At 41.8% G+C, this 27737-nt stretch overlaps 1 protein-coding gene across 2 annotated transcripts; it reads left to right on the top strand.

The window, feature by feature from the left end:
• Positions 1-601: 601 nt before the first annotated feature.
• Positions 602-27595, top strand: sts (steroid sulfatase (microsomal), isozyme S). 2 transcript variants are annotated; one of them, XM_076880308.1, is made up of 12 exons: positions 602-631; positions 1200-1336; positions 2590-2646; positions 5389-5561; positions 6981-7102; positions 7365-7487; positions 15040-15445; positions 15524-15660; positions 17834-17971; positions 19758-19917; positions 20142-20263; positions 24236-27595. In XM_076880308.1, the coding sequence occupies exons 4-12, from the start codon at positions 5407-5409 to the stop codon at positions 24586-24588; spliced, it is 1716 nt and encodes a 571-aa protein (XP_076736423.1). In that variant the 5' UTR covers positions 602-631; positions 1200-1336; positions 2590-2646; positions 5389-5406; the 3' UTR covers positions 24589-27595. The 2 variants fall into 2 exon arrangements, with proteins under 2 accessions (XP_076736423.1, XP_076736422.1); XM_076880307.1 differs by lacking the exons at positions 602-631; positions 1200-1336; positions 2590-2646 and adding an exon at positions 3286-3429 and having other exon boundaries at positions 24236-27594.
• The last annotated feature ends 142 nt before the right edge of the window (positions 27596-27737 follow it).

The following is a 27737-nucleotide window of genomic DNA, read 5'->3' on the forward strand; positions in this document are numbered from 1 at the left end:
GTAGATGTTATTTTATATATTATGCTTTGTATGTTGTTCAGTATAAAATAAATAAATATTGAAATATCTTTTGAATTAGTTAAATGTCAGAATAAAGAGAGACAGAGCTTCTATTTTTTATCACTTTCATCAAATGTAGGAGTACATGTACACTAAGTTTATTGTTAATTAATAAGAAACTGCAGACGATTCCATCCTGAGCTGAAGAAGCTTCTGATTGGTTCGTAGAGTCCATGTGAGTAAACTGGTGGCACAGCTGTGGATGCATATAAGGCAAAACACAGAGTCTGTTTCTGTGACATGGGAACATCAAGAGATGTCAACAAAACACCAGGAAGAGAACTGTGGAGCTCCATAAGTGTGGCTCAGTTTGAATACAATTTGGTGCCATTTGCAATTAAGAAATACAGATAGTTTCTCTCTTTACTCTTAAAGTTAACAAATATGTTTTTTATATTTATCAACCTAAAAAAAATAAACATTTAGTCTAATTTGATGTTACAATTAAAAAGTGTTTGTGTGTAAATATCTGGTTTCAACTGTATATTTGATGATTGTCAGCACAAAGAGGGAGAGAGGAACAGAGAGGGTGAGGGAGAGGAACACACAGAGAGAGGTGAAACAAGAGCAGGTGAGACTCACATGTTAGTCACATGGTTGTTTACCAGAAGTATCATCGTATCATAGGTCCTCATGTATCTCGTACCTAGTGTTTCTTTTTAGGTTTGTTATTTTTCAAATTCTATATTTATTAAGTTTTGCAGCTTGTTTGCACAACAAGGCTAAATAATTATATAAACTTTTCTCAATCTAAATATTGTACTTTGGTAGAATTAAAAAATAAGTGTAGTGCAGGTCTATGATGATTTTTAGTGCTGCTATCATCTAGTTTTGTTAAGTCCTCAGTACTCCTGATTTTGAACTGTTGTAGTCCTGTTTTAATTCCGGATCAGTTCTGGGTCTGGTTGAATTGGGGTTTAGTCCATGTGTCTTGATACAGCCCTGACTTTGTTCTGCCTCGCTGCTTAATTAAAAACCTAGCTTAAGGTGTCCTGCACATGTGATATTTATTTTTCCTTATATGAAGTCATTCTTTTTTGAACAAAACTCAAAACAGAGCCAATTAATCTTTCAGTCATTTCTACCTATTCTACCTATTCTAAAAAAAAAAAAAATCCCACATGCATACTACCCTTTAGGGCTAAGCCCCAGGTGTTTCAAATGTCTGGCTCCGCCTCTGCACAGCAGGAGCTCAAACAACTTTGCAAGATTTGAGAAGCGTCCCACAGAGCAACAGTACAGCCTGCGCTCCGGATCACCGTCTGTCATTCAGCAGGTGAGTAACACTTCCGTCTGTCTGCAGGAGCAAATGTGCGGATACTCGAACTCTGTTCATTTATCTGCAGGTTAGAAGTAAAACTCAAAGGCAAAAGTTATTTGCTACTAAAACTCCTCTGTTAGAGGATGGAGACCAGTAACAACAACAACAACAACAATAAATAACAACAATACATTTATAGCAGTTTGGATAAAGCCACACATTAAAGATAAATGTTCCCGCATGCAGACACACAGTCCTGAACACTGACTGAGGAAAGGACGGTCCTCTGACAACAACAACCTGACGTGATGCGTGATGTCGCGTGCTCGCCGTGTGGAAACTACAGTATGGAGAAGATGGGTGACAACATGCACATGGAATAGAATAGAATAGAATAGAATAGACCTTTGTTGTCATTGAACATGTGCCAACGAAATTGTAGAAATGCTTCACCAACGTGTTCTTACCCTGTTGATCTTTGCAGGTTACTTGGATAAGAAAAAACAATATTGATCATTTTTAGAATAAAGATTTCGAGATTTTTAAGGAGTGGCAGATGTTTTTAAAACGATTGCATAATTGGCACTTAAGCTGTGAGCGCAGTGCCAAAACTCTCTGTCCTAAATCACTCTGTGCGCAGGGTGAGGAAGTGAGGTGTGAAGAGCGCACACAGCAAGCCACGTCTGGCTGAAGAATCTGTAACGAATACAAGTGAAATGTCCTATGAATGAATCCGTGTTAGTGCGTTCGATTAATCTCCATGTGATAATGTGCTACTAAGTAACTGGAACGTCTCGTCATCTGATGGCAAATGATGTTAGGTCTGCTTTCACACACATTGCAGTTTGTAATAATAAACAGTGGTCAGAGATTTCCATCAAAACCACATTGATTTCCCTTCAGGCTCCTTTGAACTGCCTCACTGTTTTAAGAGGCAAACGTGCGTGAAGCCTGAGCTTACACTGATTTTGGATGGGACGAGACTCTCCCTGCTCAGGGCTGCAGTTTTTTGAGCCACTAGTTTTTGCTGCTCTTGGCAGAATGCGAGTTATTGCTGCAAACTGACTGCATCATAATATATAAATTATAGCACAGTAGATCCTGCCCTTTAGCCTATAAAATCAAATGCATGTTATTTTAAGATAAGATACCTTTATTAATCCCACGGGTGGGAATTTTTGTTAATATTTAAATATTATATGTAAATGTCCTGATTACTTATTTAACTGCTTTGATCTAGTGGAATGTCTTCCTTCCTCCTTGTTTAGGATTTCTGTGACGCAGTAAAATTCCCTCCATCCATCACTTACCCCACGAGACCTGAGGTAAAAATTAATTTATGATAATCACACAATTCTCACTAATTGAACTGAATGCAAATATGCATTTATAATGAACATTTACATGATCTGCACAACTTTGCTTATTATGTTGTTGTTTTCATGAATGACCGGAGGGTCTGTCCCAGTGAATCATGGGACAGCATTTTCTCCTCTCTATTAAGAAAAGATGGCCCAGTGTATGCTGCTCCAACAGAGCTGATATAGGAAGCACCAAAGCTCCTTTCCTCAGTATTTGGGGAATTGGAGCATCTCTTATTATAGCGACTACACTACCTCTGGTCATCACTCTCATTTAGGAACATTTCTAATCAAAGTGGATCATTGGGACTCGTGGCGTTACTGTCACGGCTGGCGGGGTGAGCCGTGTGGTGTAGGAGGAAAAGGACCCAAAATGCAGGCAGTTGACTGGTGATGAGAGTGATGTTTTATTTACAGAAGTGGAGCGACTTGAACAGGCAGTGAGAAAAGATGAATGACTGAAAACCTAGACTGGGAAAACTAAATGACAAACCTGAGCATGAACCGGGGAGCGGGTAATGCAGAGCGCCGTTGTTACACCGAGAAACACAGACGATCCGACGATGAACAGAAGCCAACACACACTATAAATACACACTAGGTAATGAGGAGATGACATGCAGGAGTGGACACAGCTGACACTAATGGACATGATGAGAAGCAGACATACAAAGTAAAACCGGAAACACACAGACTGTTTTACAACAAAACGCAGGGACCTGAACGGAGCACAGAGGGGAGACACAGGTAGGGATAATAGACACGACAACCAACCCAAAGAATTAATACCAAACACAAGATGAACCCAAAAAGAAACACAAAACGCATTTTTTTCCTTTTTTGGGGGGGGGTACAAATGACTGAAAGATTAATAGGCTCTGTTTTGAGTTTTGTTCAAAAAAGAATGACTTCATATAGGGAAAAATAAATATCACATATGCAGGACACCTTAAACTAGTTTTTTAATTAAGCAGTGAGGCAGAACAAAGTCGGGCTGTATCAAGACACAGGGACTGAACCCCAATTCAACCAGACCCAGAACTGATCCAGAATTAAAACAGGACTACAACAGTTCAAAATCAGGACTACTGAGGACTTAACCAAGACAGAACCAGAATCAGAACTAGATGATAGTAGCACTAAAATCATCATAGACCTGCACTACACTTATTTTTTAATTCTACCAAAGTCCAATATTTAGATTGAGAAAAGTTTATATAATTATTTAGCCTTGTTGTGCAAACAAGCCTGCAGAACTTAATAAATATAGAATTTGAAAAATAGCAAACCTAAAAAGAAACACTAGGTACGAGATACATGAGGACCTGTGATACGGTGATACTTTTGGTAAGCAACCATTTGACTAACATGTGTGTCTCACCTGCTCTTGTTCATCTGTTCTGTCCTCGTTCTGCTCTCTCTCCCTCTTTGTGCTGACAATCATCAAATATACAGTTGAAACCACATATTTACTCTTCAGATAAAAACACTTTTTTAATTGTAACATCAAATCAGACTAAAAGTTTATTTTTTTTAGATTGATAAATATAAAAACATATTTGTTAACTTTCTATCTGTATTTCTTAATTGCAATTGTATTCAAACTTGAGCCACACTTATGGAGCTCCACAGTTCTGTTCCTGGTGTTTTGTTGACATCTCCTGATGTTCCCATGTCAAAGAAACAGGCTCTGTGTTTTGCCTTATATGCATCCACAGCTGTGCCACCAGTTTACTCACATGGACTCTACTAACCTACTAACCTACCTGTTTAAGATTAGGCTGTGGCTGCTTTAAGTGTGGGGACACCATTTCCACCATGGTTTCTAAGCACTGATCCAGACAGTTCAAGTTTCCCGTGTTTCTAAAATTAAGGAACTAAGCGTGTAAATGTAAAAAAGTAATAAAAATATAATGTAAAGCAGTAAAAGGAGTTAGTAGCTTTTTCTCAGCTTTCTTGCCAGCCCGTTCTCACTCCCGAGGCGTAACATGCCGACGTTTTGTCACATCCCGCGGCGTTCCTGAGGAACGTGAAAGGAGACCTTCGGTCCTTCTTATGGTACACAGAGGGTTATGAAATCCAGTGCAATGACGCTCCCGCGTGTTTAGGGCCCTGTATTCCAGCCCTAAACATGACCTTATCCCCGACCTTAACCAGGACTTTAATGATGTTAAATAGTGTGTTTGTAAGCGATTTGAAGAAAAAGAGCGAACATGTGTAGATTGAGTCCAGACTGTTCTCATATTTCCTCATTTTTCCGAGGTCGTCATTTAGGAACGTGGTGGGTAGGTGAAAACGTAATATGTTGACGATGTGTCACCTAGCGTAAAATGTTCCGCTTTGGGAGTGAGAACGTGTTGCTAATGCTGCCTGTAACAGTCTTCATTGTCAACCTTTCACTCGACCGTGTGCTGGAATCATAACCAGTTTGTATTATTCATGATTAAAAGCACTAGAAGAAGACACGAGTACAGTCCGTGGTTAATGACTTCACCACGGTTTGTGAAATGCTTGTGAAAATGTTACTGTAGCGTCAAAGCTATGGTCAACTATGGTCAGTTAAATTATATTCATCGGTAACTGACAGCGACTGACGGACGCTTCAGAGTCATTGATGGGAAACTCCAGAATACTACTGGCTGTAATACAGGTACCTGTCAGTGTATCTTTACACTACAATTACATGTGGTTTGATTTTTCTTCCAGTGTTTCTGCTCTGACAGCATGAAGTCCACGTGGCCACTGTCCTCTCTGTTGCTGCTGCTCTTAGAGGTGAACAGTGCTTCTCTGCAGGAGACCAACAGGCCTAATTTTGTCCTGATAATGGTGGATGACCTGGGAATTGGAGACCTCGGCTGTTATGGCAATAACTCACTGAGGTAAGAACATGTTGCTTCTCACTGACGCTGGTGAAGCTTAAGTGTAATTTGGCTACTGGTTCTTAGAGACGTGATTGGCAGAAATGGGGGGAAGCTGCTACTCCCAGAACTCTTTCATTTGACCTCCTGTTATTGTAGGCCGTTTTGTTCCCATACTGGAGTGAATATCTTTGATTGTGGCTCTGATTGTTCACTGTTCAACTGTTCACAGTTGTCTGGGGGGGGTTAGACTACTGAATCTGTAGATAAACAGGACAGCAGGCTGCAGAGAGGGTAGAAGAGCACAACATGTTCCTCTGATATTTTGGATATACACTACAGGAAGCCCAGTAGAGGAGAGAGGACTCATAAAAGACTGGCAAATATAACCAGAAACAAACTAATTGAAAGAATATTCACAAACACTGGACCAACAGACCCAGGACCATGACAGGAGATATTATCATTTGGGATTACTTCACTGTATTGGATGCTGGGCAAACAACATAAATTCAGCATTTATTGCTTTATTTAATGCTACATTTAGCATTTATTATACTAAAGTGACGCTACCCAAGAATATCCGCTAATATGAAGCCTATGTGAGCTAAGTACAAAAATCAAGGGAACTTTTTTAAAAGATATTTTCAGATCAATCTCAAACTACCTCTGTCTCAATGTACTGCTCTAAAATTCTCCTTTGACTTAATTGGGGCCGACTAATTGAGAATAAAGATTTCTTTGTCTGTTCATTTGTTTCTTGTCCTGTTTCCTGTTGTGGCCTCTGTGTGAAGAGCCTTTCGTCGAGCTTGGTTTTACTCAAGGTCTCTTCCTGTCGAGTGCTGCCCATTGGGGAGTTTTGGCTTGTAGGGGCAATATTATTATAGATGACTGCTGTCGAGCAGATATTATTGCATCCAAGTGCAATAATAAAAATACATACATGCCATTTTATATTTGTTGAATGAGATTTTATTCCTGTGCTCTTGTTTCCATGCAGTAAGTTTTATTTGTCGAGGTTCTCTTTCTGATATTTCTTTCTGTCTCGCTACAGTAAAGGTGAGTGGAATTTTAATAGAGCTTTAATTCTGCAAAGACGTCGGTGCTTTCAAATATTTACGTTCATCTCCAGTGTTTGAGTAGATTCAGAATGATCACAGCGGCGTGTCCCGGTTAGTTTTGTTTACTGATTTTTATCGAAGTCATAGTTTTTCTTTGATAAGACCTTTTTTATGAAACAGGGACACTGATTTTGTAAAATAACAGTAAAGTGGTGATTTGTGATTGATTGGAAAATTTGGGCATTAAGAACTGAGCAAGAGATTCTTGGGCAACAGCTGGAGATAAGTTGCTTTAACTTTATTTCAGGCATTGACAAGTCTGACATATTTTGCTTTGATGAGAAACCTGTTCTGTAATTGCTGATGATGTGATTTGCAGGACCCCCAATATTGACCAGCTGGCAAAGGAAGGGGTGAAGCTGACCCACCACATTGCTGCAGCCAGCCTCTGCACTCCCAGCAGGGCAGCGTTTCTCACCGGACGATACCCAGTGCGATCAGGCCAGTTAAAAGCTGCAGACAGAAACAAGCTTCCCCGACAGGAGCAGTGCTCAATGTTGGCCTGGTGGAGAAGTTTCCAGAATACAGGAGCGTTAAACACCTTTAACAGAGGCCATTCATTTAGTGAATTATTTAAGATCGCTTTGAGCCCAATTACAATAAAACTGTCTATAAAACTCTTTATGCACATTGTTGTGAATTGAGTCATTTTTTTTATGCATGCTGAAGTCACACGTTTGTTTTTGTTTTTCTTTCTTTCCAGGTATCGCTGGTTATATCAGACCAGGTGTCTTTTTATTTAATGCAGCATCTGGAGGTCTCCCCAGCCAGGAGATTACGTTTGCCAAGGTTGTCAAACAACAAGGCTACGAGACTGCTCTCATAGGTATGATGCATGAATCTTATGTGTCTTATTAGCAAAAACAACAAAAAGCTTGTCAGACCCTTACACATCTGTTAGGAATGAATATGAATATGTGGAAACGCTGAAAAAGCATTATGTCACCAAGAAACATGTTTAGAAGCTGACATTATAAGTGCTGTACTTTGGTGTGATTTGTCTGATGTAGCGTCTAAGCTGGTGACTCTGTGAACTTACCAGTGCAGCTGTTTTAGACACGGCGTGAAAGAAATGAGCAATGTATACCGTGGATAGGCATTTCATTGGCAGACTCCCAGTGTCATTGGGAGTCTAACCATTGGTACACTGGTCACACTGCAGTGCAGTCCTGCTTACCTTCGACTTAGTGATTTGGAACAAGGTTTCTAACATCTGCAGTTTAGATTGTGTTGCTGATATGACTTAATGATGACAATTATGTTGCTGTGTTTGTAGACAGGTCTTAGTACAGAGACTTGATTTTTCCATCCTTCCCTGTGAATCAGATTTTTGTGTATTAGTTTAAATTTTGTTTGTGTGTATAGAGCTTGAGATCGTGACAGCACAGTGCATTTACAGGTACAAGCCAGTGCATTTTTTATTCCCTCTGGTGTAAAGTCTCTGCCAAATCAAACATGTCAATCATTAAGAGTAAGATTTCCACACTGTGGGGGGCCCAGGTTAATGATAACTGCCTTTGGTGCTGTTGGCCAACAGTGTGCTGATGGAAGGAGACCAAGTGGAAGAGAAGCAAAGCCAGGAGCACGGCAGCTTGATTCACACTTTCTACATGGAATATAATAATAATAATAATGGATTGGATTTTGTCAGTTTTGGCCGGCAGTCATAGGTTCTGTCCAATAATATGACGCGAGACTGGAGTAAAAGACATCCATGGTTTGGCACTTTATTAAAGAAGGAGCATGATAACAGCACAAACACTAACTACAACTAAACAAAATGGCTTCCTTTTATACTCTACCTTTTCAGGTGAGCATCTGGAATAGCCCAAGTATGGGGGTTAACTAATCAAAATGAACACATAACCCTCCACACAAACAAACATACAATAACATTAAAGCACATCACAAACATATACATATTTCCAACACATACTATAAACAAACCAATAACATAAGCTTCACCCATTTCTATCTAAATTAAAACCCTCTTTATCCATACTCCCTAACCTGGCACACTGGTCTGCTCCAAGAGCTCTTAAACAGGTGATTGAGCCGCTTTCACTCTTTTGCTCCACATCCTGCAAGAAGCAACTAGGACAGGTGAGTACCTTTACAAGTTCTCATTTCACATATGTTTAGGTTATTGATAAATGATTAACTGCAAACAGCTCTAACTTTGGCTCTTCTCCGACACAGGTAGGATGGCCAGTCCCACTGTCTCTTTTCTGTTACAAGCTGTCAATTTAATTGTATATCAAATAACCTAATAAAAGACTCCAAAAGATCTAATGTGTTTTCTTTATTACCCCATTTTAAATTCCCAATCCAACAATTTATTATTAACAATACCAACCAGGTAATGGAACCCCTGGTCTCCATTACATTTCCTCCCCCCTTCTCCTTAGACTACTGTACTTCAATCTTCATACATACGTGAAAGACAGTCTGCAACACAGTTAGATTTCCCTGGACGATACCGCACTGTGAAATCATAGGGTTGCAATGACAGATACCATCTCGCAACACGCATGTTAGTCTCCTTCATCTTGTGCAGCCACTGAAGGGCACGGTGGTCTGTCTCCAGGGTGAAATGTCTGCCTAGAAGATAGTACCTCAGTGACTCCACTGCCCACTTCATAGCAAGACACTCCTTTTCCACGGTGGAGTATCTAGACTCTCTGTCCTGAAGCTTTCTGCTGAGGAAAACAACTGGGCGCCTCACTCCCTCCACCTCCTGCAGCAGCACGGCTCCTAAGCCTACTCCAGAAGCATCTGTCTGCAGTGTGAAAGGCTGAGTGAAATCCGGGCTGTGTAGAACAGAATCACCTGTGATGGCTGACTTAAGGTCAATGAAAGCACTGTCACAGTCTTTTGTCCACTTGACCTTATTCGGCGCCGACGCTTTTGTCAAATCCGTGAGAGGTGCTGCCCTCTCTGCAAAGTGGGGGATGAATTTACTGTACCAGCCCACTAAGCCTATAAATGCCCGCACCTTCTTCTTGGTTGTAGGAACTGGATATGCATGGATTGCCTCCATTTTCCCCACCTGAGGCGTCACCTGTCCATGTCCAACCACATATCCAAGGTACTCCACCTGCGTCTGTGCGATCTTACACTTGTGAGGATTGATAGTAAGACCAGCAGATTTGATTAGCTTTAAAATGCGTCGCAGGTGAGCCACATGCTGCTCCCAGGTCTGACTAAATATCACAACATCATCTAAGTATGCTGCAGCAAAGTCTGACACATCCCTCAAGACCTGGTCCATCAGCCGCTGAAACGTTGCTGGTGCCCCTTGGAGACCAAACGGCATCACCCTGAACTGAAACAGCCCAAACGGGGTTTTGAAGGCCGTCAGTTCCTTTGCCTCTGGAGCTAGGGCCACCTGCCAGTAGCCCTTGCTTAGGTCAAGAGTGGTAATGAACTTACTTCTCCCCACCCTTTCCAAGAGCTCATCAATACGAGGCATTGGATAGGGGTCAAACTTTGAGACAGAGTTGAGATATCTCAAGTCAATGCAAAACCTCAATGTTCCATCCTTTTTCGGGACCAGAACAATTGGGCTGCACCATTCACTCGCTGATGTTTCAATTATCCCAAGTGACAACATTAGGTCAATTTCTTTCTTCAGCTGTGAAACCAGGCGTTCAGGAATCCTATAGAATTTTCTACGGGGTGGAGCATTATCCCTCAAGTGGACTTTGTGTTGTACCAGTTTTGTAAAACCAGGTTTTTCCTGGAACAAATGTGGATCCAGAAGAGCCCTTAAATCTCCCTGCTGGGAGGGCTTAAGATGGGCCAGTGACACTAAACTTGGCCCTGATTTGCCTGTGGGAAAAAACTGTTCTCCCTCCTCTTCGTCCTTGACTACCCGAACAAGACAATGCTGTTTTACCTGCTGCGTGGACTGCATTGGCAATTGCTGCTGCTGCTGCGTGAATTCTTTTACTTGAACTTGCATTTGCTGAAACTGGTGTTGCATACTTTTCCATCTTTGTTCTTGTCGGGCTGATTCTCTGTCCATTCTCTGGTCTCTTGTTGCTTGAGACTGCATCAATGATTTCACCAGAGCTGTCAGTTCATCCAGTCTATCGCCAGGTTTAGCTCCTGCTTTAGCCACTGGATCAGCTGTAGCACCTTCACCATCCTCTGCCCCTTCATTACTGTCATTCTTCTTTCCACTTCTCGTCATCATATTTACCTCATTCATTAGAGGCAGCACTCCTGACACCACTTGTCAGTTTTGGCCGGCGGTCATAGGTTCTGTCCAATAATATGACGCGAGACTGGAGTAAAAGACATCCATGGTTTGGCACTTTATTAAAGAAGGAGCATGATAACAGCACAAACACTAACTACAACTAAACAAAATGGCTTCCTTTTATACTCTACCTTTTCAGGTGAGCATCTGGAATAGCCCAAGTATGGGGGTTAACTAATCAAAATGAACACATAACCCTCCACACAAACAAACATACAATAACATTAAAGCACATCACAAACATATACATATTTCCAACACATACTATAAACAAACCAATAACATAAGCTTCACCCATTTCTATCTAAATTAAAACCCTCTTTATCCATACTCCCTAACCTGGCACACTGGTCTGCTCCAAGAGCTCTTAAACAGGTGATTGAGCCGCTTTCACTCTTTTGCTCCACATCCTGCAAGAAGCAACTAGGACAGGTGAGTACCTTTACAAGTTCTCATTTCACATATGTTTAGGTTATTGATAAATGATTAACTGCAAACAGCTCTAACTTTGGCTCTTCTCCGACACAGGTAGGATGGCCAGTCCCACTGTCTCTTTTCTGTTACAAGCTGTCAATTTAATTGTATATCAAATAACCTAATAAAAGACTCCAAAAGATCTAATGTGTTTTCTTTATTACCCTATTTTAAATTCCCAATCCAACAATTTATTATTAACAATACCAACCAGGTAATGGAACCCCTGGTCTCCATTACAGATTTATATAGTGCTTTTCAAGGCACCCAAAGCGCTGTACAATGCCACTATTCATTCACTCTCACATTCACACACTGGTGGAGGCAGCTACAGTTGTAGCCACAGCTGCCCTGGGGCAGACTGACAGAGGCGAGGCTGCCATATTGCGCCATCGGCCCCTCTGGCCAACACCAGTAGGCAGTAGGTGAAGCGTGTTGCCCAAGGACACAACGACCAGGACAGAGAGGCTGGGGATCGAACCGGCGACCTTCCGGTTAAGGATGGGCTTCCCAACCCCCTGAGCCACGGTGAAAGAAATAGTGTCGTGGTAATCTTTACTTTTATGTGAATAGTGTTTTGCAGGTGAAGAGAGGGTCAGACAAGATCATGAGTCTGAAGCTAGAAATCAAAAGGATGACGTTGAATGTTGCCAGCATGGTAACTGAAGCAGAATTTAATGGACATGTGTGGCGTCTTCTTTTTGAGGTCTTTACCTTACAATATAAAGCACCTTGAAGCAACTGTTGTGATTTTGTGCTATATAAATAAAAGTGAATTGAATTGAAGGAGAGAAATGGACCGATGGTGTGGATTAGAGCAGGGTGATATGGCCAAAAATATTTATCACGATATATATTTGAAAATTTGCGATAACGATATAACCGACGATATAATTGATGCGAGACAAAATACAACTCCACAACATTACTAGCGCAAAAAGACAACCTTCCATTTATTTTCACTTAAACAAGAAGCTGGTTTTTATGTACATTAAAGCTTTATAAAAATGTAACAGTGCAAATGCAAATTCCTTGCTGAAAGTTTAACCAAAAGGCATTTCCAGTAGAAATGGGCTGACATATCCTGAGCATAACCATGTATAATATCCACTGAAGTTAAAAAGAGGTGCTTTGCAACATTAAACTGCAGTGTGCAGTACGCATTTTTCGGACCATAAGGTGCACGGGATTATAAGGCACATTAAGCGAAACAAAGCAGTCAGATAAATCAAACTTTATTAAACTCATTCTTCTTGCTTCCTCCACTTCTGTACCATTGATTCATTAATGTTGAATTCTCTGCAGCGGCTCTATTCCCATGTTGCAGTATATTAATGACTAACCTGGTATTGTGGATGGATTATCTCAGTTGTTCTCCTGACTGAAGTTTGGTCCGTTTACAGCATCCTGCCATGCGATTGCATTTGTCTCTAACCATGAGGAACCTTCACGTTAACTTTTATAAGTGGAAAAGTGTTAGTGTTCGTCCTCCAGCTTCACTGTTTATGTTATGCTAACATAGCTGTGTTGCTAGCGATCACGTAGCACATCATTGTATACCAGGTAGCCCAACTTCAGTAACCCTACAAACGTCACTGCTGTTTAGTTTCCTGTCTTCATTTATGTTGGAAGTGATAACAGAGCTGTACGTTTGATTTTTTTCAGAAATCTCTCAGTCAGAACATGCTATATCATGCTTAGGTAACTAGCGAAACTAGCGAGCTAACTTCCGCTAGCTTCCTGCTAACTTCTAACTCCGTTAAATGTAATAAATTCTGTTTTCATGGATGCCTGGGAGTTAAACTTCATAGTTACACCTGGTAAAGCAGCAACGCTGATCGTTTTATTAAAGATGAAAGAATTTAGACAGTTTTTAACTCTAAGTGATGCTGCAGTGTTCGTTTGACCTGAAGTATACGGAGTTTAGGACCCAGATTACTCCCAGATTTAAGGGCATCTTAGTCCGACAAATATGACAATAACAACGGCCGCTTGCATGTTCTGCAAAAAAATGTGCTTTGTTGTGTATCTGACGGACAAACACCAAACCAGTTCCACATCACGGAAGTTGCACCATTTTTACAAACCAATTCTGGTTCATCTGTTTCACTCAACAATCGGCCATGTGCGTATGAAAACAAAGGCACTGCGCATGCGCGTTTTACTCATATTCTATCGCGATATTTCATTTTCCTATCGTTGCCTAACATTATACCGGTATTACCGTGAACGGTATAATATGGCCCAGCCCTAGTGTGGATTTTGCAAATAGGATGGAATGGCTGAATGCGGAAGTGCAGAGGTTAAGAAAGGAGGAAGTGAGGGCAGCTATGAAGGTGTATGAAGAGTGAAAAGGTGGTTGGTTGGAGATGTGTAGGAGACAGGGCAGTGGACCTTTGACTGTTTAACAGTCACAGAGAGTGAGAAGATGCCTGAGAAATGGAGAGTTTTGCAGAACAAGGGTTGTGTGCACAGATGTAGTAACTATAGAGCTTTAATGCTGATGAGCCATACCATGAAGTTGTCACGGTCTGGCTGGGGCAGACCGTATGTGTTGCAGAGGAGGACTCAAACGCAGACCAAAACGTGGTGTGGATTAACAAAACAAGCCGTTTATTGAGGCTAGCAACGAGGGTACAAAATAATAGGGCATCGGTGAAAACTAAACAATAACCTAAACTGGGTGAACTAATAACAAAACATGAAAAACCTTAACCATAGTGAAGTGACATGGGTACCTGGAGATGAGACATGGATGAGCAGTACAACAGACGAATACAACGGACGACCTGACAAAGAATGACTGAGAACACACAGACTAAATGGACACAGGAGGATAATGAGGGAAGTGGCAACACATGGGAACCCAGCTGACACATGAACATAATTACGTCACAGGGGGAGAGTAACTGAACATGATGAACACAGACACACCAGACCTCTTCACAATAAAACAGGAAACACAGTGAGATATAGACATGACAACCTGAACTGACAACATAAGCCACAGACATGAAATACATGAAAAGCAGGGGAGACTTAACATAGTGGGAACACGAGGGGTAAAATTAACTGGAAACAACTAGGCATGATAACGATGAACTTAGGAAACCTGAAGGCTACATAAACTAAACACAAAACGCTGGGTCAGCAGACCCAGGATCATGACAGAAGTACACTATGGGAAAGACTGGTTGAAGCCAGGTTAAGGAGAGAGGTGGTGAATGCCCCAGATCCCCTAGGCTCTGTCTTGAGGTATCCTGAGGTAGATGCTGAACCCTGAGTTGACCCCAGTGCCTGTGAGTGTGTGAACACGCGGGTAAAAGTGCTTAGGCACAGAAAAAGCTGGTGTATGAATGCAGACAGCAGGAAGGTGCTATGTAAGCGCCAGTCTATTAAGTACAGCTTTAAATGTTATGTCAGACAAGTTGAATAAAGAGGTCTTTGGCCGAGTGTCTCGTGTGCTCATCACAGACAGTTTTGAGCGTTATTAGCAGCTCACACTGATGTCAATATTTATACCCGTAACCGTAGTGAGATTTGTTTGTTATAGGAAGTGTACAGTTTACTCTTTTATTGTGGCTTCGAGCTTAATCGCGTTTCTACTTTCTGAGTTTTTGTTTCTTCTTCTTGTCTGCAGGAAAATGGCACCTGGGCCTGAACTGTGAGAGCCGTGACGATCACTGCCACCACCCTAATAACCACGGCTTCAATTATTTCTTCGGTATCCCTCTGACTAACCTGAAGGACTGCCAGCCTGGACATGGCACCATTTTCCACTTCCATAAAAATTTGCCATACAGAACAATGGGCATCGTTTTGCTCACTGCAGTTGTGCTGCACTACAGAGGGGTCATCGGCAGAAGGTCGATCCTGAGCTTGATGTTTCTGTTGCTTTTGGTCACTGGTTTGCCAGTAGCGTTCATCATGGCTGTCCCATACTTAAACTGTGTTCTCCTGAGGGACCACAGCATTGTGGAGCAGCCATATAAGTCTGAAAACATGACACAGAGGATGGTCCACGAGGCAGTGGACTTCATAGAGCGGTACGTGAAGCTTTCCTGATTCACCTGGATCTGAAAACTCTTGTTGCAATGTTTCATATTCATTGTTTGTTTCTGCAGAACTTCAAACAGGCCTTTCCTGCTCCTTTTCTCTTTCCTCCAAGTCCACACAGCCATCTTTGCTTCAGCCGCTTTCAGAGGAACGAGCCGCCACGGTATCTACGGGGACGCTGTGCAGGAGGTGGACTGGAGTGTGGGTAGGTCATTCTGTCTGTTTAAAGGAAAAGCTGCTTTTCTATGTCTGTCAGTTCATTCAAATCCAGTAAAAAAAGCCCAGAAGCTTCCGACCTCTCCTCTTTGCCCAGTTCAGTCAAATGACACTAAGAAAGAAAGAGCCTCCAGGAATATTCGTTAAAGTGGGAACAGAAGATAAGTGTGTAGTCATAGCAATTACATCTTGTCACGATCTTATCATGTTAGGAGGGTAGGCTCTGTGAAACCCCCCCAGCTTCACCTGCTGCTGCAGAGGAGAGAAGAACCAGTAAGTGAGGTGAGGTGGAAGATGTGAGGAGATCCACTTAAAACCTTGTGGATGGAGAACTGATCTCACTGTGCTTTGTAGTCAAAATAGGAAATATTGTTTATACATTTCTCGTCAAATCATCAGCTCAAATTATTTATCACAAATATATTAGAAAAGATTGAGCTGATTATTTTATAAAACCTGTTAAGACTGTAAATTAGTGCAGCTGTAAGCATTTCATAATATGTTATAACAGCTTTAAATGTACCCATATAGGTTTGCCCCTAATTCAAGTGTTTATCATGACCTGACCTTAGTATACTGCATGTCAGGGAGAAGCCCTAATCAGACAAATCGCTATGAGTCTCACGTGGCGACAGTGGGAAGAAAAACACCTTTTTAAAAGAAAACCTCCAGCAGAGCCAGGCTCAGGAAGCTCAACCATCTGAGCCGACTAGATTGGGGTAAGGATTACTAATAATTAAATGCAATATTGGTGTATAGAGGAGTATAAATAGGAGTGAAGAACTGCATCATCATAACTACTGTACTGACAGGGACTCAAAAGAGAGAGCAGGTTTCTCCTGCTTCCCTTCCCTCCTCACATACAAGGTCTTAAATAATCAGGCCCCATCTGATCTTAATGACCTTGTAGTACCATATCACCCTATTAGAGCACTTCGCTCTCGCTCTGCAGGCCTACTTGTTGTTCCTAGAGTATTTAAAAGTAGAATGGGAGGCAGAGCCTTCAGTTTTCAGGCCCCTCTTCTGTGGAACCAGCTTCCAGTTTGGATTCAGGAGACAGACACTATCTCTACTTTCAAGATTAGGCTTCAAACTTTCCTTTTTGCTAAAGCATATAGTTAGGGCTGGACCAGGTGACCCTGAATCCTCCCTTAGTTATGCTGCAATAGGTGTAGGCTGCCGGGGATTCCCATGATGCACTGGGAGTTTCTTCTTCAGTCACTATGTGTTAATAGGTCTCTCTGTCATTACAATTATAAGTCATTACTTCTCCATCAGCACTCTCAAAGCCAACAGTTTTTCTCTATATTAGGATCTAAAAATAAAGCCCCTTGAAGTGACAGTTGTTTTGATTTGGCGATGTATAAATAAAGTTGAATTGAATTAAAGTGTCTCTTACACAGTATTCTTTGATGTTTTTGGCGACTGAAAAAACTTAATGTCCAGTAGTAATGATGGACATGATCAATACAATCGCTGTGTCAAGGCTGATGGGCACGCTGGACTCAGGAGATAAAAGTTCAGTGTGTTTGTTTACAGTGAAAGTATATTTGCATAAAGACATAATGCAAATAGTGGAATAGTGCTCCAGGGGTCCGGGGGGAAGAGAACCCACATAAAACCGTCCACCTCAGGGTTCGACCCACCACACACCAAGGAGGGGAATCCAGGGAAATGTACAGAAGAAACACTTAGTGTTCGAGGATGTCGGAGGCACCACAAACACAGAAGGTTTAACTCATTGTGTTGTTGAACGGTCCAGTGAAGAGTGGCCTTGATGAGATGAGGACACAAACACACGTGCACAGATAGAGGAGAGAGGCACAGAAAGAAAGCAGAGCAGCCAGCGAGCACTGATCCCTACTTTGACCAATCTAATATAGAAGATGTATTTTTCCTCCTTCTTTAAGCTGCTCCGTTTAGGGGTCACCACAGTTCATCTGCATCCATCCCGCTCTGTCCCTCTGTCACACCCACTGTCCTGCATGACATCATTGACGACAAACACGAACCTCCTCTGAGGTCTTCCTCTTTTCCTCCTGCCTGGCAGCTTTAACACGTGTTGTTTTACAGTTTCTCTTTCTCGTTCTGTTATTCATACTCAAACGGAAAAATGTTTCCAAATAATTACAGACTGGAGTTTGCACTGTGTGTATTCTCAGGTCAGCTCATGGAGACGCTGGACAGACTCAGCTTGAGAGGAAAAACTCTTGTTTACTTGACTTCAGATCATGGGGCGCATCTGGAGGAAATCTCTGCCAGAGGCGATGTCCACGGGGGATCGAACGGAATATATAAAGGTACACCGAGAAGAAAAACGGAAAACTGTTCTTGGTTGTAATGACCTTTCTGCCTGTATACATCAGCAGGATTTTAACCATTTAGTTAATAATTATAATACATTTTGTTTGTGGGTGCCTTTGAAAAAAGCAAAGGTCACGTTACAAAGCATAAAAACAAATAGCGAAAGGATAGAAAACAATTAGAGTCAGTGCTTGAAGAGAGTAAGCCAGTTTGGAATAAGGAAGATATTCCTGATATCAAGAGGAAGTTCATTCCAGAGCCGGGGAACAGATCAGCTCTGCTCTGTGGTGAGACGGCCAGAGGGAACAACAAGGTGAGCGATGAACAAAGACCTAAGAAAGGAGCACAGGTAGGGAGGGACCAGGTTGAAGCAATATTTAGCAAGTGACTGTATAATCTACGGGCAGCCAGTGAAGCTGTTGAAGAACAGGCTCTCTGGAGGGCATGTAAAGCTGGGCATGCGCCGTGCTGGATTTTCTTACAACCAAACGACCGATGATCGGGAGCTGGTCGTGAGGTGATTAATCAATCAATCAAAGCCGGTTACTGATCTAATGAGGGGGCAGCCACATTGTGAATGTGGAGTTTCTGGACTTGACAACCAGGGTGGTGCAGATGGCTAAATGTGTTGAAGAGTTAACTTTGCTGAGTGTGTTTATGTCATTTCACTGCTACAGTATTACGTTTTCTTCCCGGTGACAGCTAAAGAAGTAGATTATGTAAACAGAATATAATAGAGTAGCAATATGTCTGTGCAAGCTCCTTTGACAATAATAGAGTAGCATTTGTACGACATGTTTCGAGTCTTACTGAGCGCTAAAGGTGCTTTACAATATATTACAATACGTACCAGTTATAAGCATTTACATTTAAAAGACTGGCTGTGTTAGAAAATGACCTGCAAGCAAACAGAGAAACAAAGAAATATTTAAGTGGTTTAAATTGAGTTGCTTTTAGAGTCAGTGCACTGGAATAAACTGCAAGCACGCAGGACTCAGATCATTGCCTCTGAGCTTCGTTCGGTTTCCTTCAGGAAAATTCACAAGTAATTATGAGACAATGAAGCTCTGCTGTTGGATGTGCCGAAAGCTCCATATCTAAAAATGTTAGCAATATTATTCTTCATTTGATTCACATTCACTAGTTTGCAGTGAGCAGACCCGTGTCAGGGATTCTGTTGGGACTCAGCAGGTTTGATTCAAAGAGCAGCTTTTTATAAGGCAGCCACTCGCTGCCCTTTCATCTCTGCAGGAGGCAAGTCTTAAGAAGCCAGTTGTGCCTTTAGTTACTAACCCAGCACTGTTTTCACACTGCACATGCTAAGGCAATGCTTAATGTATAGTACTGCATTAAGCTTTGCCAGCATAGCGCTCAACAGGAATACGCAGACCACTACAACTGTAATACATTCGATTGGTATGTGCTGTAAACACAATATATTGATTTCCACTGGGATTTCAACTTAATGAAGGAAAACGTAATAGCCTGGAGTGTAAGTCTAGCTCATGTTGGTAAAATAGGTGGTTCTGTGCCGTTATGCTCTCTTGTGTTTCAAATGTTGTTTAAGATTTATGAGCTCCAAGTTCAACATGATCAGCTCATTTGTAATCGTGATGCAGAGCACCGCAGACACACCGGCAGAGCAAATGTAGACAATGACAGTACCACCTGTGCAGACGGCTCAGTGGGGATTTGGTGCAGTGCTATCATTTAGGCTTAATTGGTAGCCGGATGAGAATTATTTTCATGACTTCTTGTTCTTTTTTTTCTTTTACCGAGCAGCAGGGAAGTCCACGAATTGGGAGGGAGGAATCAGGGTCCCTGGAATTTTACGTTGGCCTGGGAAAATCCCTGGTGGCAGACAGATAGATGAGCCCACCAGCCACATGGACCTGTTTCCTACTGTGGTGCAGCTGAGTGGAGCTTCAGTCCCAGAGGACAGGTGAGGCTGCACAGCGGTGAGACTGTGCTCCTTCCTTATGTCAGCCTGAAATCTAGGTCACATTTAAAGAAAGGAGAGGCAGTGAGAGTGATTCACAGTGAGGGGAATCCTGGATGTGAGCAGAGGAAACATGTTTTCTAATGAAGAGTGGGGTGTTAAGGTAATCCAGAGGCTTTGATCAGTTGCAGCCACCATTGTAATTCATGTTCACTTTCTTTCTGCAGGGAGATAGATGGTCATGACCTCATGGATTTGCTACAGGGGAGAGCTGGACGTTCCAAGCATGAATTTCTCTTTCACTACTGTAATGCCAACTTGAACGCTGTCAGATGGCATCCCCAAAACAGTAAGTGTGCAACAGAGAAAGATGAAGCCGTATTGATAACCTCTACCGTTTGTTGACAAGTGCAAACACACTTTGCACCAGGTCAGGCAGCATTTTTAACCTAACCTGCAGGGTCAGGTTCAGTCTGTCCAAGTGACACAGCATGTCGACCAGAGAGACCAGATCCATAATCCACTTGAGGTCCGAGAGCTCGAGATAGTCCTTCTCTACCATTAACAGTTTCATGGGCGACTGTGGCTCAGGGGGTTGAGAAGCGTATCTGTCGCCGGTTCGATCCCCGGGCTCTCTGTCCTGGTCGTTGTGTCCTTGGGCAAGACACTTTACCCTACCGCCTACTGGTGTTGGCCAGAGGGGCCGATGGCGCGATATGGCAGCCTCGCTTCTGTCACCAGGGCAGCTGTGGCTACAACTGTAGCTGCCTCCACCAGTGTGAGAATGTGAGAGTGACTGAATAGTGGTATTGTAAAGCGCTTTGGGTGCCTTGAAAAGCGCTATATAAATGCAATCCATTATTATTGTTATTATTATGGCATCCAAAAGCTCAAAGAAGCGAGAGAGTGCCTGGGTTTATCACAGCCACCTCACAGTGCAGTGCAGCAGCAGGTCACCTGGAAGCCTCGGGTCCAGCTCAGCGATGAGATTCTTGAATTGCATGTGGTTAAGTGCATGTGTGTGGATGCAGTTGATGATTTCCATCACAGGCTTCATGACGTTGTCTAAATTCAGTGATTTAGACGCGAGTTGCTCCCTGTGGATGATGCAGTGGAACCAAACGTGAAGCATGGGGAGGGCACAGAAACAGAAACTCCAAGCTTTGTTTGCAATAATCAAGTATAAATCAAACACAAAACACAGGGTCACACCCATCATGACACTCGCACCTACTGGGAAACTTTGCGGTATTTCCATCTCACGCACATTTGCATTTGATGAAAATACAGTGTTAAACTCAAACGAAGCGAACACGCAGATTAAAAAAACCACAAACTTCAATATAAGAGCTGCATGAAACCAGGCAAAGAGCTGCATGCGGCTCAGGAGCTGTGGGTTGGCCACTTCTGAAATAGATTAATAAACTACTAAAATGTAACATACCAAACTAAAGGACAAAGATCACTTTGTACCAGACAGATACAAACTCTGCTATTTGAGGCCATATTTCTGGTGCTATTTGAAGTCAACATACAAAGATGAAAAGAGGCTGGCTTCCTCAAGAGAACAATCATCCAAAGCAGACTTAAATATTTGTAACAGTCCCCTGGCCTGAATATCAGAGAAGGTCTCAGGGGAGATCTGACACCGCAAGACAGTCTGAAAAGATCTCTCAGCTGAACTTTCACAGATTCCACAGTTACTTATGTAGTTTTTACAAGTTAATAAAATACAGAATGGAGTTCATTAACAGCAATGGTCTCATTTGAAAACCTGAGCATGCTGCTGCATTTTTATTTATGGTCACTTTTAAAGAATAGAATAGAATAGAATTCAACTTTATTGTCATTGCACATGCACAGGTACAGGGCAACGAAATGCAGTTTGCATCCATCCAGAAGTGCTTGAGACACTGAGCCTCGCGTTGTTCACGCGCCGCCATCTTTAGACAGCAGTTTGGCCAAAGTGCCCGACCACTGCTGATCTGTATCACACTGAAACATATACTATATTACTACACATTATAGAGTTTATGGATAATAAGTATACCATGGCTCCATACCCGTGTTTGGAGTTAAAATTTAAAAAGTGAAAGCATGAAACCAGCAGGTGATGTGAGCCGTCACATGGACCAAATGATACAAGTGCATGGATGAAAACAACTTCAGACGTTTCCTGCAGATTTCTCACACTCAGCTCAGGCTGAGGCCGTCCGAGCTTCTAGAAGGCTCTTTAAGCCTTCTGCAGGAAATGTTTGACCAGAGCTTTCAACAAATGAGGAAACTGACCAACTACAATCCCAGGTGTATTGTAGCAACTGCTCATTTAGCTGAACTAGATCCAGGGGCAGCACCGTGGTGCAGTTGTTAGCGATATGACAAAAATCTCATATCAGATAGAAGACATTTATCGTCCTGACAACGATATAAATCACAAAAATGTAACATTTCTGTAAATTCTGTGAATCTCGGGCAGCTCGACTTGCGTTTAGTGTTTCCAGCTGCGCGTCATGTACCTGGAGTCGAGTGTTTTAACCGATGCATGAAACGATACATTTTTAGACATAAGCTGTAACGACGCCGTTTTCTCTCAAACTTTGAGTCTAAGCTTTATTTTTTAGCAGCTGACGGCTCTTTTTTTGCTTCTCATCCGTAAACTCTCTGCATGCTCTTTCACGTGATTCAGTTTATTTAGAAAAGTCTCAAAAGGATCTTGAGCTTTATTGTGAAAGGTTTATGTGGAAAACAAACAAGCGGACAGCGGAGCCACGATGAAAAACAATGAAAAATATTGCTGTAAACAGTTTATTTTGCGACACCACGAAACAAACGACAGCGTAAAATGAAACGATGGACGCTTTTATATCGTCATCGATATATATGGTTATATCGAACAGCTAGTTGTTAGCACTGTGTGCAGAGTGTGAGGTTAACTGATTATTCTAAATTGTGAATAGGTGTGATTGTGAGTGTGAACGGCTGTCTGCCTGTAAGTGTTAGCTCTGCGACCGAGTGGCGGCCTGTGCAGGGTGTAATTTTGTAATGTACCATATCAGGTCATGAAAAAAGGCAAATGGAAAATGTGTTTCTCTTTGATATTATTTGACAAAACATACATTACACACTTTACAAAAGGTTGATTCTGTTCATCAACCTTTTGATAACATGTGGCTGCTGCAGAGATCCAGTAGGCTGCTCATCTACAGTTAGGTCCATAACTTGTTGGACAAAGACATCATTTTTTTGTAGTTTTCAAACCATATGTGACTGAAGTATTTCAGCTTTCATTTAAGGGGTTTTACAAACATGCATTAACTGAATTACAGCCACTTTCATGCAGAGATCTAAAATGAATTAGGTAGTTCAATGACAAGCAGTTTCATGACCATGCGAGGTTATTCCCTCATCAAATGTATCAGATGTACAGTGCTGTGCATTTGCCACATCCTGTTTCAGATCATCAAACAAATTTTATATTAGACAAAGACAAAGTAAATACAAAATGCAGTTTCCAAATGATGATTTAGGAGAAAGAAACTAAACCTACGTGGCCATAGCTATTCAAGTAATCCCCCCCTCATGTCGAATCAGCAACTGACTGTGATGAATCCATTTTTATGGAAAGCTGAGTTTAACTGGATACTGTGTGACCTGATGAATCAAGGAGGATAAAAGATCTCAAAAAGTTACACATCATGACACAAAATACACTCTAGAACAGATAAGAACCAAAGTCATTAACATGTATGAGTCTGGAAAACATGACTTTGCAAAGCTATTTTTAACACTTTGGGACAGCAGCAGTAAGGCAGAGAGGGGCGTCCATGGAGAAAATATTGAATTAACAGTTTATAGCTTCTTGCTGTAATTTTAAATAAGAGGCCCAAACACGATGAAGCTAATGTTAGCTTTATTAGGGCGAGCTGTGACGTGCACAGGGCTGTACTCTGCTCAGATTCAGACAAATGCTGCAGAAACCTGATCGAAATCTTGCAGAGCAGCTTTTCAGTTGATAACCAGAAGGATCCACAAACTGAAGGTGGATGCAGTAAATGCCTGACGGAGCGTCTCTCAGGAAGAAAAGCTGCATTTGTTGATGTCCATGGGTTTTAGACTCCAGCTGGTCATTTTCTACAACAGATTTTCATCCAAGCATTAAAATAAAATTGTTAGTTTGTTGAATTAATGCATCTGAAAATGTATAAATGTTGTGCTTCCTGTGGTTTGTAAAAGTCTTACATTTAAGGCTGAAAGTCTGCACTTCAGCACCCTGCTTCATGGAGGGAAAGTGGCACTGAGTGCTTTCATTTATCGTTCTCAGGTAGCTCGGTGTGGAAAGCTTTTTACTTCACTCCAAACTTCTACCCAGAAAACAAGACGGGGTGTTTCCATACACATATCTGCTTTTGCACGCCGGAGTACGTTACCTTCCACGATCCTCCTCTGCTCTTCGATCTCTCAAAGGACCCATCAGAGAGCACACCGCTGACCCCAGACACTGAGCCTGCCTTTCACTCTGTCCTGGCCACAATGAAGGAAGCTGTGAAGATGCATCGGCGCTCACTGAAGCCAGTGGAGAACCAGTTAAGTCACGCGAACCTGATGTGGAAGCCCTGGCTGCAGCCCTGCTGCTCCACAGTCATGCAGCTCTGTCAGTGCCAGCTGTACCAGTAAGCTTCTGTGGAGGCGGCACTGGAAGATCCTTGCTGCTGTTTAGAGTCACACTAATCTGAATATGGACACTTCATATGAACTTCTCAAATCCACGATTAAACCTTTGTTTTGTCCAGGCGCAGTCATCTGTTGCACTGATTTTATGTCACTCGATGTAGTAACACAAGCTTCATATTTAGAAATCTAGTCAGCACACAGGTGGCAATTATAAAATACAATAGATTGGATAACAACAAAGCTGAGCGACTAACACAGTAAAGTTGTCAGCTGTCAAATCAGAAAATATATTATGAGACTTAGACCTCAATACAAGTTCAGAGAATCGTCTTATACAAGTCTAAGAGATACAGTACGAGCTGCAAAGGGGGGGTCATGAATGATTAACAAATGTTGTGATACCCACGATCTGATACTGATTTTCTGGTTTTGTTGAGGCAGCTGAGGTAAAGAAAATCAGGCTTGGTTGAACTAGTTTCCAGAGAATATGGTGACCATCTGTGAGCTGAGCAACAGTTTGGACTGTAAACACAACGTCAGCTAGATTTCAAAAGTGTAGTGTGGTCTGACATGTTTGTATACAGTTCAATTCAGTTTTATTTATACAGCACCAAATCACAACAACATTTGCCTCAAGACGCGTTATACTGTAAGGTCGACCCTACAATAACACAAACGAAACAGAACAAAACCCCAACAATCAGATGACCCCCTATGAGCAGCACTTTGGCGACAGTGAGAAGGAAAAACTCCCTTTTTACAGGAAGAAAGAACCAGGCTCAGGGAGGGGCGGGGCCATCTGCTGTGATTGGTTGGGGTGAGAGAAGGAAGACAGGATAAAAGACATGCTGTGGAAGAGAGACAGAGGTTAATAATAACTAATAATTGAATGCAGAGTATGAACATGATGTCAACTGTGACTGAAGTAGAAACTCCCAGTGCATCATGGGAATCCCCCGGCAGCCTACGTCTATTGCAGCATAACTAAGGGAGGATTCAGGGTCACCTGGTCCAGCACTAACTATATGCTTTAGCAAAAAGGAAAGTTTGAAGCCTAATCTTGAAAGTAGAGATAGTGTCTGTCTCCTGAATCCAAACTGGAAGCTGGTTCCACAGAAGAGGGGCCTGAAAACTGAAGGCTCTGCCTCCCATTCTACTTTTAAATACTCTAGGAACAACAAGTAGGCCTGCAGAGCGAGAGCGAAGTGCTCTAATAGGGGGATATGGTACTACAAGGTCATTAAGATAAGATGGGGCCTGATTTAAAGGTAACTAGTTCAACCAAGCCTGATTTTCTTTACCTCTGTTGGTTTAAAATGGAGCACTGTAACAAAAAACAATTTCCCCCAGGGATCAATAAAGTATTCTGATTCTGATTCTGATTATTTAAGACCTTGTATGTGAGGAGCAGGATTTTGAATTCTGGATTTAACAGGAAGCCAAAACAGGAGAAATATGCTCTCTCTTTCTAGTCCCTGTCAGGACTCTTGCTGCAGCATTTTGGATTAGCTGAAGGCTTTTCAGCGAGTTTTTAGGACTTCCTGATAATAATGAATTGCAGTCGTCCAGCCTGGAAGTAATAAATGCATGAACTAGTTTTTCAGCGTCACTCTGAGACAGGATATTTCTAACTTTAGAGATGTTGCACAAATGGAAGAAAGCAGTCTAACATATTTGTTTAATATGTGCGTTGAAGGACATGTCCTGGTCAAAAATGACTCCAAGGTTCCTCACAGTGTTACTGGAGGCCAAGGTAATGCCATCCAGAGTAAGAATCTGGTTAGATACCATATTTCTAAGATTTTCAGGGCCGAGTACAATAACCTCAGTTTGATCTGAATTAAGAAGCAGAAAGTTAGCGGCCATCCAGGTCTTTGTGTCTTTAAGACATTCCTGCAGTTTAACTCATTGCTGTGTGTTATCTGGCTTCATGGACAGATAGAGCTGGGCGTCATCTGCATAGCAGTGTAAATGTATGCTATGTCTTCTAATGATGCTGCCTAAGGGAAGCATGTATAATGTAAACAGAATTGGTCCTAGCACTGAACCCTGTGGAACTCCATAATTAACCTCAGTGTGTGAAGAGGACTCTCCATTTACATGAACAAACTGGAGTCTATTAGATAGATATGATACAAACCACTGCAGTGCAGTACCTGTAATACCTACAGCATGTTCTAATCGCTCTAATAGGATATTATGGTTGACAGTATCGAACGCTGCACTGAGGTCTAGCAGGACAAGCACAGAGATGAGTCCACTGTCAGAGGCCATAAGAAGATCATTTGTAACCTTCACTAAAGCTGTTTCTGTGCTGTGATGAGCTCTGAAACCTGACTGAAACTCTTCAAATAAACCTCTGCAGATGATCTGTTAGCTGTTTGACAACTACTCTTTCAAGGATGTTTGATATAAAGGAAGGTTGGAGATTGGCCTATAATTAGCTAAGACTGCTGGGTCTAGAGATGCTTTTTGAGTAAAGGTTTAACTACAGCCAGCTTGAAGGCCTGTGGTACATAGCCGATCATTAGAGATAGGTTGATCATATTTAAGATCGAAGCATTAATTAATGGCAGGACTTCTTTGAGCAGTTTTGTAGGAATGGGGTCTAAAAGACACGTTGAAGGTTTGGAGGAAGTAATTATTGAAGTTAACTCAGAAAGATCAATTGGAGAAAAAGAGTCTAACTTAACATCAATGGTACTAAGAGTAGCTGTAGATAATATTACATCTGTGGGATGATTACTGGTAATTTTTCCTCTAATGATAAAAATGTTATTTGTGAAGAAGTTCATGAAGTCATTACTAGTTAACGTTAAAGGGATGGTTGGCTCAACAGAGCTCTGACTGTTTGTCAGCCTGGCTACAGAGCTGAAGAGAAACCTGGGGTGTTTCTTATTTTCTTCAATCAGTGATGAATAGTAAGATGTTCTGGCTTTGCGGAGGGCTTTCTTATAAAGCAGCAAACTATTTCTCCAGGCTAAATGATGATCTTCTAAATTTGTGACTCTCCAGCTTACGAGTCATCTGCTTTCAGGTGAGTGTTTGAAAGTTATACCTCTGATGTGAGAATTTCTTTTTCAGAGGAGCAGATTCGTATACAGTAAAGAAGTGAAATTGTTAACAAGATAATCAACCTCTGTGGGATGGCA

Source organism: Maylandia zebra, linkage group LG23 (assembly GCF_041146795.1).
Source record: "Maylandia zebra isolate NMK-2024a linkage group LG23, Mzebra_GT3a, whole genome shotgun sequence".
Taxonomy (NCBI): Eukaryota; Metazoa; Chordata; class Actinopteri; order Cichliformes; family Cichlidae; genus Maylandia; species Maylandia zebra.